The sequence below is a fragment of the Ipomoea nil genome, unplaced genomic scaffold (assembly GCF_001879475.1).
Source record: "Ipomoea nil cultivar Tokyo-kokei standard unplaced genomic scaffold, Asagao_1.1 scaffold2805, whole genome shotgun sequence".
NCBI classification, from domain to species: Eukaryota; Viridiplantae; Streptophyta; class Magnoliopsida; order Solanales; family Convolvulaceae; genus Ipomoea; species Ipomoea nil.
This window is the reverse complement of record NW_017619233.1, coordinates 1,697,734-1,716,256: the sequence shown is the minus strand read 5'-3', so window position 1 is coordinate 1,716,256 and position 18,523 is coordinate 1,697,734. Positions and strand designations below refer to the sequence as shown.

The following is an 18,523-nucleotide window of genomic DNA, read 5'->3' as shown; positions in this document are numbered from 1 at the left end:
ACAATATAATGTTTGGTTGGATGGAAAACATTTTCCATTGAAAAAAGTTATCCTTAAGAATGAGGAAAAAAAAATTCCTGGCTCATCCTAGGTATTTTATTTTCCATGGAAAACTAATATGATAATTTTACCCTCACCATTCTTTATTAATTACTCTTATTATTATTATATTATTATTATTGTTGTGTAGGGTTATATTTGTCATTATACTCATTATTCCTTACCATTCCAAACTCAACCAAACAATGAAATTCATATTCCCAGTAATTTATTTTCCACCAACCAAACAATGAAACCTATTTTATTGAAATTTATTTTCCATGGAATTTCAATTCCATTTCCCTTCAAATATTTTCCAGCGAACCAAACGAGAACATTAGTGAGAAACATGCTCAAACGACTTTTTTTTAAATTTGAAATTGGTGATATTTGTTGATCTAGAGGGCTTGCCAATTCACTAACATCATTGTTATGTGCTTTTTCAACAATCAATATTTCAATAACCAAAGAATTAGCCTTCACCCTATCAACAACATATAACCATTTAGCACGTGGAACAAATATAACGTTTAAATGACGAAAGATGAATTTAGGTTACCATTCTTTAAGAGCCTCAGCATGTTTGCCAAACGGATTCACTTCTACACCGGAGTCGGATCTTGTAGATAAGAAAATTCCTATTTAACATGTTAAACACACTTGATAAGGAAAATGACAAGTACCTCATTTCATCCTACCATCAGCATTTGAGTTAGAAGTATGAAATTTATGGCTTGCATGGTTTTAATGAGGTGATTTATTTTCAGTTAAAGAAATGAGCATAAAAGGCTTGACTACTACATAATTTTTTTTTTACTCCGTATAACACAATAGAACATCTAGAATGCAGTCTCCATAATTGACTCTAAAGTCCTCATATGGATACAATACTTAACTACATAGTACTCACTAGTCAGTACATCTTATTTCAATCTTCATAGTTCTCTCCAACATATTACAGTATAAAAGTCCAGGCAAGGGTGAGGCACAAACATGGAAATATGGAACACAAGTTGGACTCTTATTAGAACTAAACAAGCTAAAATTAATATTGAAATTACAATATTGGTTTGCAATTTAAACCAATATTGGACATATATTTTTGTAGCTTGAAAATATGAATTACAATTAATTGATAAGAAAATTATTCATGTTGCAAAAATTTAGCATTTCTAATAACCACAGTTAATACTTGATCATGTTATTGATACTCTCACTCTTTCACAATTAACTTATCGAAATGAATATTAATATCGCATACAAACCTTGATATGAGGTGACAGTAATCCTCCTTTCAAGAACAACTGGATAATCTCCTAGTTGGAATTCTTTGTCAATTTTAACTCTTTGATAAACCGTAAAATTTCCCCACATTGTAAAAATGATAGATTTAAGCCTGGGAGATTAATAAGGAATTTATAAATAGATCATGTATAACTTAGTTGATAATAATATTTTATTTGTTGATACGTAATGCAAGAAAATAATCAAAAAATGAAACATAAAATAAAGTGTAAAATTAATCATGCTTCCTTCCCAACTATAAAAGACAATTAAAAACGTTCAAAGTTAAACAAATTTTAAAAACATACTCTTCATCAACCATCACAAAATCATTAGCTTTTTGTTGTCATGTCCTGTTGGTGACAATAAATTCTCTTGGTAGTTTAGAAATCACAACTTCAATGATATCTACAAATAATATTAGAATTAGATTTACACAATATGTTCTAAATATAAATAATTTTTCACAAATAAAAAATACATGGAAAGAATCTAAACTCACTGATTGCTTGTCTTTTAGATTTGTACGCATACAATTGTCCAAATGGTTTTGTATCCATGTCAGAAGACGGTTGTAAATCTAATTGTTGATCATCATCGACATCTTGTATAAGAGTTTTCCTATTAATTAACCAAACAAACATATATCTCTCATCTGGGACATTGAAAAATTCATTAGCGCGAGAGACTAATGCATTAGAAATAATATATATGGAATATAATTTGAGCCTTTCATCAAGCAGTTCAATATCATTTTGATAAGTCATTCCTTGAACTTTGTTGCCCTATAATTATATTTCAAAATAGATGTCAATAATTATTACAAAATATAACAAATATCCATAATCCTAACAAATGCATAATAGAATTATGTTTAAAATTCAGGAATGATAAAATGAGTAATCGCTTCATCTTGAAATGTTATAGATTTCTATAGTCTTCCAAGTTTGGTCTTTGACTCTCTTGTATTCAACTTTTCAATAACACTAACTTTGCAACTCCATTGGTTTATCTCTGTTGTGATTTGAGGGATTACAAGAATTTTTTCATCACTGAAAATTTTAAAAAAATAAAAATAAAAAAATTATGAAAATACAATATACACATTTTCAAGAATATTAATTGGGTGGCTTTAAAACTATGATCATACCACTAATACTTGTTGAAAGGAAAAAGATATATGAGGATTTGGATGTAAAAATAATACCTTTGAATTGATTAATTATATTTTTTTCTCAAAAAAGAATAGTAAGTGTAGCTAAAGTTATTCTGAGAATATTGTATGGAAATGCAACATACAAATAATATGAAAAATAATATCCATTGTGATTTGAAGGTTTAGAAATTGATTTTTTTTTTTGTTACTGAAAATGTTCTGCCAAAGAAAGGTAATTCGAAACGAGCACACGACTGTGCAATAATGTAATGCCATTTTCTCTGTGAGTTCAGAAATAACAAAAGATTTGTTACAAGTATGGTAATACTACCAGGACCTGTTGTGTTATTATCTTCATTATATGGCAACCCAACGTGGTAGCTCAAGTGGCAAATTAGCTCTCTTTATGGAGGAAAATTCTAGGAGAACCTGGGTTTTATTTCCACAATTGATGATTCCCCTTGGGCTATTTCCAACAGGGAGAGAAATACCCAAAACACCTCGTAGTTTACACCCAAAAAAATGACACATTCTTTTAACTTTGATTTTTTTCCCAAATCAGTAAGTAGGTCAAGTAAATCCATTAAATAATAAGTGAAAGCGCAAGCATATCCCTCCAAATCAGAACACAAATAAGTATGATTTCATACACACTTCATTTACACACTGAAATTCATGAGTTGATATATTTTCCTGAAAATTTCGTCTTTTGTTACTTTTAAAAAAGTTATCAGCAAGGAATTTAGTTAATTTGTTGCCATAAACCTTCACTTTAGGGGTTGTAAATTAATTCTAACAATGTAGCTCAAGACAGATTATGGAAGTTATATGCACTGGAAATTAACAAAAATCAGCAAATTAATTGTATAAAAAATTAAACTGCAGTTCATCCAAAACCAACAATGGAAATAAATAGACGGAAGTAAGAACTTGAAGGTGGCGGAGAAGAGCTAATAGAGGGTGGAATAACATACTAAAGTTTTAGAGAAAGAAACAAATAAAAGGCTGCAATTATTTTATGGTGCCTTCCGTGTATAATGAAGTGTTTAAATAGCTACATACATCCTAACATCAAGCAAACATTCCAAAACTAAATAAAGTAAATGGAAATAAATCAAGAAATTCTTAATTATAGACATAATCATGACAATTAAGAGAAAAAGGTAATGAAAATCATCTATCTAATCCTTCATACAAACTGAAAAATTCTTGTGATGCGTACATGAACATTCGAAAATATTTCAATTAAATAAAATTATATTTAATTCTCGTGGAACACTTTTCACTTTTAATTAATATAAAATTATTATTTTTTGAATGCTATATAAAATTATTATTTATTTATATGAAATTAATAATTCAAGAAAGATGCACCAATATAACTTCGTTAACCATCGAATCCTGTCCTAATATTGGTAATGAGGGCTTGCAAGCAATCGGAATGAATAGAACTAAACTGCAGTGCCTCACCATCAAGGACTGCCCTCAAATTATACGAAATTAATAAAAATACTAATTAATTTACCTTGTATTAAATTTGGAAGAAGAAGGCAGTAGTGATTCCACTTAAATATTGAGGCGCACTTCATGTTTATACCCATAGAGTGTTGTTGATTGCAGCTCTTCTTCTAGATGTTGAGAAGGTAATGAAGAGGATTCTGCTGATTGCATATCTTCATATGTATCATAGGTAATGAAAGATGAGCCGATGAATGATGGGATGAATCGGCGGAGAAAATGAGTGGAAGATTATTGTGACCATTGAATGCAGATATGGGTAATATAAATAAGATAAGTGGATGAATCAGAGGAAATATGGAAGGAAAATTAGTGGACATAAGCGGATGAATCAAAGAAAATATGGAAGGAAAATGAGTGGACAAAAATGGATTTTGGCTTTTTTTGCATTATACTTAATGGTTCGTTTAGTCAACTTAACAGTAACAGAATATATTGGATATTTTTGTCAATAAAAATGTATTGTACAGCAGTAAGAACACAATGTACAACAAAGTAAGAGTATAAAAACGGATAAAAATCAGGGATATAACCATCATTGAAACTTATTATGTTTTTAGATTAATAACAGCAACAATATTTATTATTACTATTATTGTTGTTGTTGTCTGCCTTACACAAAAAGTCACAACTTAAATATATTCGACCTTTTGCAGTTATTATTATTGTTGTTGTTGTTGTTTGCCTTACGCAAAGAGTCCAACTTAAATATGTTCGACCTTCTGCAGTGTTCATGTTGCACATGTACTGATTAATTTGATCAACGACATCTATAGTCGGCAAGAGGATCGCTCGTCCTTCTAGGTGCGACTCATCAAGCATGTCATATCTCGTGATTAAGAATGTGTTTTCTACTATAGTTGCTATTGATCGGTTCCACACTTCAACACAAACCGTGCCGGAATATCGATCTCAGACGAATTGTCGTTTACAACACATGCAATATCATCTTCGATGTCTGCAATCCATTTTGCATTGAAAACTAATCAATCGTTCATCTATCTTCCTCTGAAGCTAAGCTGAATAGCCTCAATACCTTACAATTCGTCCAGAGGTACGAAGAATTAATAATGGTTCCGACAACTACTAGTCTTGGTGCATTCAGAATAACAGAAATAATCTGTCTAAAATCACCGCAAAAAACTACTGTCTTTCCACCAAATGTCTGTAACGCTGGCCAAAGTGTCGTTGTTCGCTTTCATAATGTACTTGTGCTCGCATGATTTAAATCTCATGTGAGACATTTGCACAACAAAATTATGAATATCATAGACTTTTCCTTCCTTCAAGAGTTTGTTGAATTTTTCGACAAACTCTTTGGGGATTTGTAAATGGATGCAAATTCCCTAAAAAAATACTAGTAAATATTAATAATTAATTAATTAAAATTTTATAATTAATAGTATTTTATTAATACTATTGAACACCATGAACTGTTCAATGGTTACTCTATTGAACACCATGAATTGTTCTTATAAATGCATTACATTAACTCCATAAATTAAGTTAAACATATATCTCAAATGATAGACTTCAATCTTAATTATTATATTGTATATATATTTTGGTTTCACTTAGAGATATTCACTTTGACACTTTTAAAAATATAAAATTATAATAAATGTGGCACTAGCCTGGTGAGTCATTTGCTTCAATTCACTAGAAATAAAAGATAGTAACTTCATGTTGACAATTTTTTTATAAGTCAGTGATGATCTAACAAACTAATAGCAACATACAAAGAATGTAATAACTTATACTAAAGACTTTGTGGAGGTATGAGTTCCATTGAATACCAATAAAATATATAAATTGGGAACATGAACAAAAATTCAGTTCTAAAACAAATCATGGAGCTTACGATATATGGTTATAAAATAAATCTATAAATGTCATATGTAGATAATTTGCCAAATGATAGATTAGAAACTTAATTATTATATTGTATATATTTCGGTTTCATTTAGAGATATTTACTTTGACACTTTTAAAAATGTAAAATTATAATAAATGTGCCATTAGTCTGGTGAATCATTTACTTCAATTCACTGGAAATAAAAGATAGTAACTTCATGTTGACAATCTTTTTATAAGTTAGTGATAATCTATCAAACTGATAGCAACATACAAAGAATGTAATAACTTATACCAAAGACTTTGAGGAGGTATGGGTTCCATTGAATACCAATGAAATATACAAATTGGGAACATGCACAAAAATTTAGTTCTAAAACAAATCCTGGAGCTTGCAATATATGGTTCTAAAATAAATCTATAAATTCCATATGTAGATAATTTGCCGAATGATAGACTTCAAACTTAATTATTATATTGTATATATTTTGGTTTCACTTAGAGATATTACTTTGACACTTTCAAAGATGTAAAATTAGAATAAATGTGGCATTTGCTTGGTGAGTCATTTACTTCAATTCATTAGAAATAAAATATAGTAATTTCATGTTGACAATCTTTTTATAAGTCAGTGATAATCTATCAAATTCATAGCAACATACAAATAATGTAATAACTTATATCAAAGACTTGGAGGAGGTATGGATTCCATTGAATACCAATGAAATATATAAATTGAGAACATGCACAAAAATTCAATTCTAAAACAAATCATGAAACTTGCGATATATGTTTCTAAAATAAGTCTATAAATGCCATATGTTGATAATCTACTTTTATTAACACTATTTGTTTAATATTGTTGATCCAGTTATATATCATTGTTATAAAGATTAATTATTGTGGACATTATGAGGATTGATTCTGTAACGGTTACATTATTGCTTTCTGTTACAAGTGTATATTATATATATATACACGTTCCAAAACTGGTCGTACTATATTTATCCCCATTGTCCTATAGAGGGACAATAAAGATTGTATTGCACAAATGATAAAAAGGATATATAATGAAATCCTTTTGACTGGACATTATGATGTCAATATTATACCCACGTGAGCTTCAGAAGAGTCACAGGATTATTATAGAGTATATTCATTCTATTGACAGTTGTACATATTTATTTACTAAATTCCTCTATACATTTTGGAAATTTAATGTATGGACTTAAAGATTGTTATCTTAAGGGGGAGTATCATTTTACATGAATCAATCCTGAAGATTGGGTCTTGACGACTAATGATTGTACTATTTTCCTTAGCTAAGTTTTTTTCCCACTGGGTTTTCTTAGCTTAAGGTTTTTAATGAGGCAGCTAATTAATCTAAAACAAGAATACACATACATCATGCACTCTTTTCCTCAATTAGGTTTTTCCCACGTGGTTTTCCTAATGAGGTTTTTAACGAGGCATAGGTATGATATAGTAATGTAAATGGGGAAAAGTTGCAAAATAATTGCTTAAATAGACAAACCCCAAAATCCTGAAGATTATGCAGATTGTACCCTGAAGGTTTATGGTTGTGCCCTTTTTCCCTTAACTAAGTTTTTCCCACAGGGTTTTCTTTAAGTTAAGGTTTTTAATGAGGCGACCAATACAATATATGTTTTTACATATATCATATACTCTTTTCTTCAACTAGGTTTTTCTCACGTGATTTTCCTAGTGAAGTTTTCAACGAGGCATGAATATATATATATATATATATATATATATATATATATATATATATATATATATATATATATATATATATATATATATACTCATTTTGTCTAGGTTTTTCCCACAGGATTTTCCTAGCAAATTTTTAACGAGGCATGAATGTGAGAAGATAATGTCCAAGGGGGAGTGTTATAAAGATTAATTATTGTGGACATTATGAGGAGTGATTGTGTAACGGTTACATTATTGCTTTCCGTTACAAGTGTGTGTGTGTATATATATATATATATATATATATATATATATATATATATATATATATATATATATATATATATATATATTGTTGTAATATGTAGAAACATATGATGAATGAGAAGATCCCTCTCCATTCTTTGTATTTTCCTTCTCCCTCCTGTTTGATTTTACAACAATCATTAATTTAATTATTTGATGTTTAGTTATTGCAAAACCTTGAACTACACTTATATTTTGTTATTTAGTAAGTATAATAATATATTGTTGCCTAGTACTTTTTTTTTGGGGGTACTAATAATGCATTTTGTGGGCAGAAAATTATTTCGCAAATAATATATTGTTGAGAATCTAGAAAGAGGTATAGATACCTAGATTCTAAATATCATTAAATTATGGAAAATACTGTATGGACTCCCAACTTTTACTCCCTCTTAAATCCTTGATGTAGACACTTTTCCTAGAACCCACATGATGAAAATATTCTATCATGGTTTGCCATGTCAGGGAGTAAAAGTGAGGGAGTACATGTAGTAGAACTCTTAAATTATTTGGAACCCACATGATGAAAATATCCTATCATGGTTTGCCATGTCAGGGAGTAAAAGTGAGGGAGTACATGTAGTAGAACTCTTAAATTATTAGCGAGAAATTCACCTGGGAGTCATTGAATAAGCATTCGAGTGTATGTTGGTTGACCGCGGAGCGTTGATATTCCCTGGACAAATAACAACGCATCAAACGGGGCCTTATAGAGATTTTCCTCATCTTGGGAGATAGGTCGGAGGCAGAAACGAAGACAGACTTCATTACTAAACAATAAGGAGAAATAGCAGAAATACCATAGAAGAACATAAAATAATCGATGGTAGAATTGTTCACAGGAGAGTATTTATAGTGCAAAAAAATGGTATAGATATATTGTTCAAAAATGGTAATGAGTTTTGTAATTATTGAACGATTAAATTCAAATAGTATGATAACAAAAGTAACAAACACACATTATAATGAGTCTCAAAACCTATAATAGGGTGCGCAAGTTAATAACCAAACACCACCTAAATCTATTGTCAACTATTAGTCAGGTTAACTAAGTGGATTAAATTTTAGCTTTTGCTCCGAAACTTAGAGTAGTTGGTTTATCGCCTGATTTAAAGGTCATGGCTGGAAATAACATGATTGGAAGGTCTGGACTCTACAGTGTCTCTAGGGTCTGGACTCTGCAGTATCTCTAGAGGCGGGATCCTGTGGAATTAAGATTAGTCCGACGAGCCCGCATGGGCAGCTCAGTTGGTAACATGGGTGAAGTTTGGGAACAATGACCCGACCGAGTCTCACCAGCGACAGTGTGTGAGCAACCTCTCAAAGTGAGGGGGACTCCAATAAGAAAATGTATAGTTTCTGTGTTCAATTGAGTTACCATGATTTACATTCTCCTAGATGCTTTGTCAGGCGGGGCGTGGGGGGCCCTTGGGATTAGGGATTCTACCTTTTGAAAACAACAAGGATTAGTCCGACAAAGCTGGAATAACTTACAGGACGTTTGGTTGGAGGGAATTACAATTCCATTCCCACCTAATTCGCACATAATTTTGAAGGCAAGCAAATTACAATTCCATTCCCACATAATTGTAATTCCGCGGAATTAAAATTCCCTCATTTTCAAGGAATTAGAATCCCATGCCCCTTTGGTATTTCAGTTCCATGGATTTTAAGAAGAAAAAAAAAATAACTTGAGACAAAATTATCCCTCTATTTTTTAACCTAAATTGATGTTTGACCTCTCTCTTTCGATTATAGTGTGTCTTCTTCTTCTACTCTCAACACATAACGTCAATTAGTAGTCCAACCTCAATCAAATATATTTTCTCAAAACTCTCTTATCTATTTTATTGCTTTTGTTGTGTAATTCTAGGATTTATTTACAACATGTTATATAAAACTTCAAAAGCAAAATTTGAATTTGGTCATTTAAGATTTACAGCAGCAACGACAACAATAATAATAATTATAATTATTAGGACTAGTTATATCTTGTGTTATATTGTCACTATATGTCTATACTGTATAGGACTCTATGGTATATATATTGTAATCTGTTATGCCTTTGTTACTGTTGAATAATATCAGAAGACTTCTAAGTTTATCTGGTATTAGATTCCCAGGGCTCTATGTCGAATGCGAACGTTTCTTCTTTTTCTTCTTTGGCAGTCTCTTATAGCCAGACTGTCTCTGGGTTTTCTTCCCCCACGCCGGCAGCCCCTATTTCTCTTCAATCTGCTCACCACTTTGTTTCCGTAAAACTCACCTCCAAGAATTACTCTTCTAGTGTACACAGTTGGTGCCTTTCCTACGCGGGCAAAATCTCATCGGTTACGTCAACAACTCCCTCCCATGTCCGACGCAGTTTCTCCCTTCTGCCGATGGATTGACTCGAAGCTTGTGTCTGTGTTGTTTGATCGCCTGGTTGGGACCTTTAAAATTCGTGACTTGGGTACTCCTCGGTTTTTCTTGGGGATTGAGACTGTGGATGTTGATGGTGCGCTGGTGCTATCATAATGGCGTTATATGACTAATATTCTGCGTCGTGCAGGGATGGATGACTGTAAGCCCATCATCACTCCTGTTTCTACTTAGAGGTCTCTATCTTCTGATGGGTCTGAGTTGCTGTCTGACCCTACTACTTATCGCAGGTTGGTATGTGCCCTTCAATATCTTACCATCACTTGACCAGATTTGTCTTATGTAGTCAACAAGTTGTGTCAATTCATGCACGCCCCGACATCCGCTCATTGGATTGATCTAAAGCGTGTGCTTCGTTATGTGAAGGGTATCTTGCACTTTGGGCTTCATATCTCCAAGTCTGATTCTTTAGTGGTTCATGCCTTTTCGGACTCGGATTGGGTTGACTGTCCTGTTGACATAAAATCTATGAGTGGTTTGCAGTTTATTTGGGTAACAATTTGGTCTCATGGTCTTGTCGGAAGCAAAAGACCGTGGCAGGGTCATCTACAGAGGTAGAATACAAGGGGCTTGCAGATGCTTTGGTTGAGGTGACTTGGCTGATTTATTTGTTGACTGAGCTCGGTATACAACTGCCTTCTCCTCCTCGTATGTGGTGTGATAATTTGGAGGCCACGTATCTCTGTGCCAACCTAGTTTTTCATGCTAGGACCAAGCACGTGGAGATAGACTATCATTTTGTGCGGGACAAGGTGGCTTCAGGGGACCTGGCAGTTTAGTTTATTTCTACTAAGGACTAGCTAGCAGATATTTTCACGAAGGCTCTTGGTTCATCTTGATTCTCCTTCTTGCGTGACAAACTCAATGTTGTTGCTTTGCCAACATGAGTTTGCGAGGGCGTATTAGGACTAGTTATATCTTGTGTTATATTGTAAGTATATGTGTATACTGTATAGGACACAATGGTATGTATCTTGTAATCTATTATGCCTTCGTTACTCTTGAATAATATCAAAAGACTTCTACGTTCATAATAATAATAATAATAATAATAATAATAATAATAATAATAATAATAATAATAATAATAATAATAATAAGTATGAACATTTTGGACTTTATACTAAAATATTTATTCCCTTTCAGTTCCCATGTATACCATGAAATTGAAATTTCTAATAATTCTATTCCTGCAAAACAAATACTAGAATTTAAATTACCAATTTATTCCCACATTATTCATCTCCCATGTAATTACAATTCTTTTCTCACTTAATTCCCTCCTCTAACCAAACGCCTTTCTTGAAAAATAGAATTCATAGACAAATAAGTAAAAAAAACACGTTGATAGTATCTAATTTTTTTGCCGCAATAATTATAGTTTATCATGGGTAGGGACGCTATTGCTAAGATAATCAGAAATGCTAATATGAATCGAAAAGAGTAATTCGAATAGCATCCACTAATATTACCAAAAATATTGTAAGAATACTTTTACTAGAAGGTTTTATTAAAAATCTGCGATATAGAAGGACGTTTTTTTTATAATTTTTTTTTTTTTTAAACTAAGTGGAATTAGATTTGTGACAATAATATTAGATACAGACATACAGTTAAACAAAAAAGTAAAGTGATTAATTTCATCATTAAGAAAAAACAGAAGAAGAAGAAAAGAAGAAGTGCGGTTTTCCTTTCCCTTTCCTTCCTGTCAAGAATCTCGTGTGACCTCGCTGAAAATGGCTACGGCTGCTTTCAAATCCACTTCCAAACGAGGAACTGTCACCAACGCTACAAATCCCAATTCCAGGGAAAATCCTACTCCCGCTTCCTCCTCCTCCTCTTCCTCCAAACCTCTCCGACGCCGATCTTTAAGCGTTAGCGCCATTTCTCGGACCACCACTCAAGATACTTCCTCGGAGTTCTCCAACAAGAGGGATAATCCTTTGTTCTGGACCTCGAATTCCCCGCCCGGCGATCATGTTGGAAATGAGAAGGAAATCGGAAATGAAAATGAAACAGGAAAATCCGCTCTCGATGGATTTAGTATCGGTAAAGTTGCTTCGGGTTCTACTAAGTCCAGGACTCCCAATTCTGCTGCTGAAAACAGAGGGCGATCGACTACTAGAAGTTCTGGGGGTGTCAGGGATGGGATTGGGAGGAGTGTTTCGCGGGTACGGGGCCGGTCTGTGTCGAGAGGGCACTATGGATCTGCTTATGAGGTTTGGCGTCTTATTTCTGATATATTCTGTTGATTAATATCCTGGGTTTTAGATTTAGTGTGCATATATACAAGTACATCCACTCATACACATACTTACATATGTATACACACATACATTGAAGTATTGAACTGAAATGTGCATTTACTATTGAGTTAACTATATGGGAATGGAGATAATCATTTCTTACTGGTTATTAATGGATCTCTTTGTGAATTTATTTACTGGCTTAATTACTATTTACTTCATCAATAAAACATAAAAGGAATGGACAATAATGGTATACCATAAACTTGGCTCACCACTAGGCTCGGCAGTCTTACCCCAAAAGGTTGAATCCACGCCCGACAATCGACAGAGCATTTGGGAGGATGTAAATCATAGTAATTCAGTGGCTTAGCAGACAGGGTCAACTGCCGGGTGTGCAAAGTGGATCTGCCCACTTTGAGCATAATCACCACACTATGTCGCCAAGTTTTGAACCTTGGTCTCTTACTCCAAATACAACCTACTGAACCAGTTAGCTAAGCCCCCGTGTGGGCTAGGCTCGGCAGTCTTGCTTAGAAGTGTGGTGATTTTTACTTGAAAGGCAGACCAGTACATGATGAATATTTAGTTCAATGAAAACAAATATTTACTTGACAATTTTGATAATTATTATCCACTGCTGCTGTGAACATTTAGTATAGTTAAAATGAATTGCTGGTATGTTACAGTTCACAAAGTAATGAAGTATATAGTGTATTTGATGACTATGATACTTTATGACAGTTAATGCAAAAAGATTGAGTCTATTGTGGTGTTGGTCTACTAATTTATACCTTGGTATGTTTTACTTTAACAGAGTGAAAAGGAGCAAGAGTTGATTTTATTAAAAAATTCTAAGCAAAGTAGAGAGTTGAAACAGGTTGCTAATAGTTTCAAAGGGTCTACACTAATAGAAAAGAATACTGACACCTGTGGTCGGGTAAATCGCTCAAAAATAGCAACAGTCCGAGGTCAAGGGATTGAGTGTTCAGAAGATGATTCTACTGTGAGTATAATTTGCGTGCTTATTATAAGAAATTATATAACTGTACATGCCAGATGATTGCGCTTTGCTACTGTTATATCCATAAAAGTGTATGTTTTCAGTATAGCCAGCAAATTTCAACTTGGGAAGATGGAATTTCAATAGGTTCTTTGTCTGAAGCAGAAGATAAAATTATCAAAGCTTCTGAGCAGGCAAGTCTTTGGTTTCCTTTAGAGTGCAAGATGTATTTCACATTATCTAAAAGGAGAACAATGCTTACCTTTTTTTGTACAAGTTGAGGAAATACAGTTTGTCAGTTTTCTTATTCTGATCTAAAATTGAAACCAAATCTTTAACTTTCGTGACAAATTACTGACTTTATTCCATTATCTTTTTAATCAAAATTCAGTCTTTTAGAGATGGCCATTGGGTTAATGATACTGCTGCTAGTGGAATATATGAAACTGTTCGTGCTGAAGTGAGACGTGCTATCAGTGATATTCAAAGTGATCTTCAAAGTGTAAGTTCTATTCTGGTAAATACAAGTGTGCTTTTATTTTACCTGTTAAATGGTATGCCAAGCATGGTACTTATTATTGTCAGTATATGAGAAGCTAAGCTCTTTAACTTGAAGCATTCTTCAGTCTGCTTTACAAGTTTGTGTTAAGTATGACTGAGCAGAGATCTCTTCTAGTTCTTCGTGCTCTGTTTTTCTTGTGGTCCAATTCTTTTTGGGACATGTGAAGGTTATTATCTCAAACCATCTTGTAATTAAGGTAATTTTATCAACTGAACTGTATTTTTGTTGTGGTTTCTTAAAGCAATTTGGTTGGATGTTACTAACAGAGTAACGGTTAATGTTTGGAGAGCATGCCTTAAAGTGACCGTGACATGATAATGAATTGGCTTCTATTTTCTTATTAATTGCTCCTCCCTCACCACCACTTGATGCAAATTTCGATAAGCATGGAGTAACTGATAGGGCACTTAATAGATATTTAGGGTTCATTCTCTGGTGTTTAGCTGAAAGTTATAAAATAATCTTTTTCTATTTGGCTAAAAGTAAAAAAAATGTATTTTTTCCTGTTTGGTTCATTTTTAAAAACATGAACATAAATCTATTACAAAGTTATTTCTTATAAACTATTAATTATTTTAATGATAATAATAACAATGATTATTTATATTAAAATAAAATTATAAATTAAAATTTATACGGAGTAATAGTTATAAAGATTTATAATGATTTTAACTTGTAACTTATTATTATAGTTAAATACATAAATTGATAAATATAATAATTCTGAACTAATTATTACTCCGTAATTGAAGAAATTGAAGGAAAAAACATCTTTTAAATTTTTGGGTTGTGGGCCAGACCAAGTTTTTTTGTTTTTTTTTTTTTTTCTCTACCCAACCCAATTCATATTTTAATCAACCATTGATAAATGTAATACGTTTAAACTAAAGAAATTAAAGAAAACAAAGTTAAATGTTTTTTAATCTTTTGGGTTATGGGCTAGACCGGACCAAGATTTTTATTGTTTGGTCCAATCTAACCCAACCCATATTTTAACTAGACTAGCTAAGTCCAGTTCAAATGATAACCAAACAAATGGTGGCCCAATCCGCCCATTTAACACGACCCAAAGTGGGAGAGAGAGAGAGAGAATTGAGCATGAGATAGGAATTCGGAAAATGTATTCCGAATAAAAATCTTGGAAGACATTTTTCACCAAAATGGGTCATTCTTCTTTACTAGAATGAGTATTTTCTGTTAACTTCATTTTTCATTGATAGCCAAACACCGGAAAATCCAGAAAATGACTTCCGGGTTTCCAAACAGACCCTTAAGTTTTGTTCTCAATCCTATTAGTAATTCCTTTGTTTTCATAAGTACTTTCAATGAGCTTAATTTTTCATGGAATGTGTTCTTCACTGTAGTACCAATCTGCCTTACAAATGATTAGCATGACTCATGTTTCTGAGGAAGAGTTTAACTTGGTTAATTGTTGTCAACAAAATTTAATCTGGTAGATTGAGCTGACAACATTATGGTGCTAACTATTGAATTGGGAATTTAGGGCATATGAGAAAGGTGGATCCACCATCATCACTTTTGTTGTTAGCACTCTAAATTCAGAATATGGATGTCATGTTCTATTTAAAGTGCCAATTTTAATGCTTTATATTATTGTGGAATCTCAATTTGCAACTCAGTTTCCTATTTGTACCTTACCACATTGGTTTTGCAAAACTCGTCTCTACCTACCATGCAGTAATAACTTTCAACATTACTTTTGGTCAAATCATATTGGCTCTTTTCTTGTCTCTCTCTCTCTCTTTTTTTTTTTTTTTTTTTTTTTTTTTTTTTTTGTTCCTTGTGCAGCTATATGGTATCTTATTGGTCTTAACTTTGCGAGTTAATTTAGGTTATTCAAAGGAACAATGTCAATACCATTTCAAGCAACGGTGCTGCCAATATTCCTCCAAACTCGAACCCTGCATCTGTTGAATTAGTGCTAAACATCAGAAGGGAATATTCCAGAAAGCTTGAGGAGGTAATCAGTTTTATTTGAACTGCTAACATTCAGATGAATTCATCAATTCATTTGGAACGTGTTTGTTTATTTATTTTCATATTAAATTGACTTTTCATGATCTATTTTGAAGTCTGAAGAACGGACTAGACAGTTACAAGCAGATTTGGCTATAGAAGAGCATCGTGGACAGGAGTTGAATAGAATTCTCAAGGAGATAGTACCTGATCCAAAGAAAAATTGTCCTCAGAGATCTCGGATTGGAAGAAGAGTATGTTTTCTAGGTTATTTCAATTCTGTCCTCCTCTGACATCACCACCTCACAACCCACCCCGTACTTGGGGAAAAAATATCCCTGTAAGCTGGGGGTGGTGGGAAAGAAGAGAAAAAAATTAATTGGATATTGTATCATTTGTATGTGAAATAACCTATGGAGGGTACAAGTCACTAAGGCACTAAGCACTTGCTAAGCTGAAAGTTATGTTGTCAGTCTAGATGGAAATAAATGCCTTGGGCATTAGTATGAGGACTAGTTGCATTTTTCTCTTGTGTTTAACTAAACCCACTCCCTACCCCACCACCACCACCACCACCCACCTGAAAGATCAGGAAGGAATGAGCCCTAATAGAACTATAGAAGACTGTTACTTCTTCAATATCTCTCGCGCCGATCTCTTATGGTCTAAGAGTATCTAATTAGTGCCAAGATTTTTGCTCCTTTCTGAAACTGAAGGTTCTGGTTCAAGAATGTCATTGGCTCATTTTTAAAATGGTACTATTTTGGTATTGTTATGAAACTTTTTGTGTCTATGAGAACAAGGGCCTACTATATTGGCATAGCAAGGAGCTCCACCTATTATAAGAACATGCATTTCAGTGATGGACTAAGTAACCTCCAAACATTCTAGAAATTTTAGGCTTGCATCTTTTTGTCTTTTCCTATCATCAAAATGGAAATGATTCTTACCTATAGAATTGAAGTGGCATGCCACTACACTAACAGGGATGTTATTGGGAATAGAGAAGTTATTGTAGCTATATATAATTATATATATATATATATATATATATATATATAAACCAACATCCTCTAGTTGCACACAGGTATAACTTTGTTTAGCACTTATTATCTTAACTTTGTCTGCTACAGAAGAGCAATGAAAGAAAAAAGATGACACAACGTCTTACTGAAGATGCAATGGCCTACTTTGATCACTTTGACGAATGCGTTTCCATATCAACTTTTGATAGTTCTGACTTGTCAGCACCGGAAGATCCACCTCACAGCTCAATTGGAGCTACCTCAGTCAGCCGGAGTCTATTTGAACCCCAAGGAAGCATAGATAGTTTTTCTGGCAACAAAAAGGTATTTTTTTTTCTAAACTGTTGGTGCAAAAGTACATTTCTATAGATGTTTAAAATTTTCAGATGAATCTATATGCTTAATAAATAGAAAATTTTTCTGCATTTGGATAGTCTTTTTCCTTAGATGAGGCTGACTAATCTACATAGCTACAATGATGATAGTAAGTATATGTTGAACATTATTAATTCATATAATAATGTTTCTAGTTGCAGATACTTGGTGGCATTGATCTAATGGGTGACAACGAGGGTTCCGGTTTAACAGCTGCAGCCAGCAATAGCAAAGAGCCTGCTTTACTGCATCCCAACGAAAAAGGTAATGGTTCAGTGCAGGGAGAGCAAGTTCAGTTCTCTTTCACGCAAAAATCACCAAAACCTGCTAGAGACGACGACATTAGGAGTTGTATAAAGCGTTTTGAAAGGGACGCCTATAAAGATGCAATTGACTCTGAAATCATTGTATCCCACTATGATGCAAGTGAATACAAATTGCAGAGCCAAATAGAGAGTTTATGGTTCGACCGGATGCTATACAACAGCAGAATAGAGTCCGGAGGTTTGCATCTTTGTGGTGGAGGCATTGCAGTGGTTAGTTTTCCTTTTGGTTCTTCCTTTTGAAAATTTAAAGTTTGTTAATGAGCATTGGTTGTTTCTTTTACGTTTCAAGGAATAAAGAATAGAGAGAGAAGGACCAGGCCGGGAAAGTGAGGCTTTGGCTTAATCATTATTATATTTATATATTATATTATATTGTTGCTTATAAATAAATAAAAGCAATGGCCTATTGATTAAAAAAGGTTTAAAATTTGCTTGTGATGATATTAATCTTTTTTTTTTTTTCATAATTATATAACCAATTTTTAATTTAATTCTAAAAATCATAGTTAACTATGGTGCACACTATTTTATATTCATAATTACTGAACTATATGTTTATAATTATAAAGCTATATATTCATAATTTTTGAACTTCATATTCATAATTATTGAACACTATATTCACAATTACAGAACTCTATGTTCATAATTTTCGATGTTCATATTCCCAGTTGTTGAACTCTGTATTCACAAATCACAGAATAATTTGATAACT

At 32.8% G+C, this 18,523-nt stretch overlaps 1 protein-coding gene and 1 long non-coding RNA gene across 6 annotated transcripts; one reads left to right on the top strand and one right to left on the bottom strand.

Moving 5' to 3' along the window:
* Positions 1–1,414: 1,414 nt before the first annotated feature.
* LOC109158302 lies at positions 1,415–1,947 on the bottom strand. The gene is made up of 3 exons (XR_002050358.1): positions 1,826–1,947; positions 1,632–1,731; positions 1,415–1,435 (listed from the first exon to the last, which is right to left on the bottom strand). It is a non-coding gene; the product is annotated as an uncharacterized LOC109158302 (long non-coding RNA).
* Positions 1,948–11,935: 9,988 nt separating this feature from the next.
* Positions 11,936–18,266, top strand: LOC109158301. Of its 5 annotated transcripts, none has more exons than XM_019306225.1 (10): positions 11,937–12,513; positions 13,358–13,546; positions 13,648–13,737; positions 13,821–13,824; positions 13,933–14,045; positions 15,958–16,086; positions 16,199–16,336; positions 17,216–17,431; positions 17,644–17,728; positions 17,759–18,266. In XM_019306225.1, the coding sequence occupies exons 1-10, from the start codon at positions 12,031–12,033 to the stop codon at positions 18,046–18,048; spliced, it is 1,737 nt and encodes a 578-aa protein (XP_019161770.1). In that variant the 5' UTR covers positions 11,937–12,030; the 3' UTR covers positions 18,049–18,266. The 5 variants fall into 5 exon arrangements, with proteins under 5 accessions (XP_019161766.1, XP_019161768.1, XP_019161770.1 ...); XM_019306224.1 differs by having other exon boundaries at positions 17,638–17,728; XM_019306221.1 differs by having other exon boundaries at positions 11,936–12,513; positions 17,638–18,266.
* Positions 18,267–18,523: the final 257 nt, after the last annotated feature.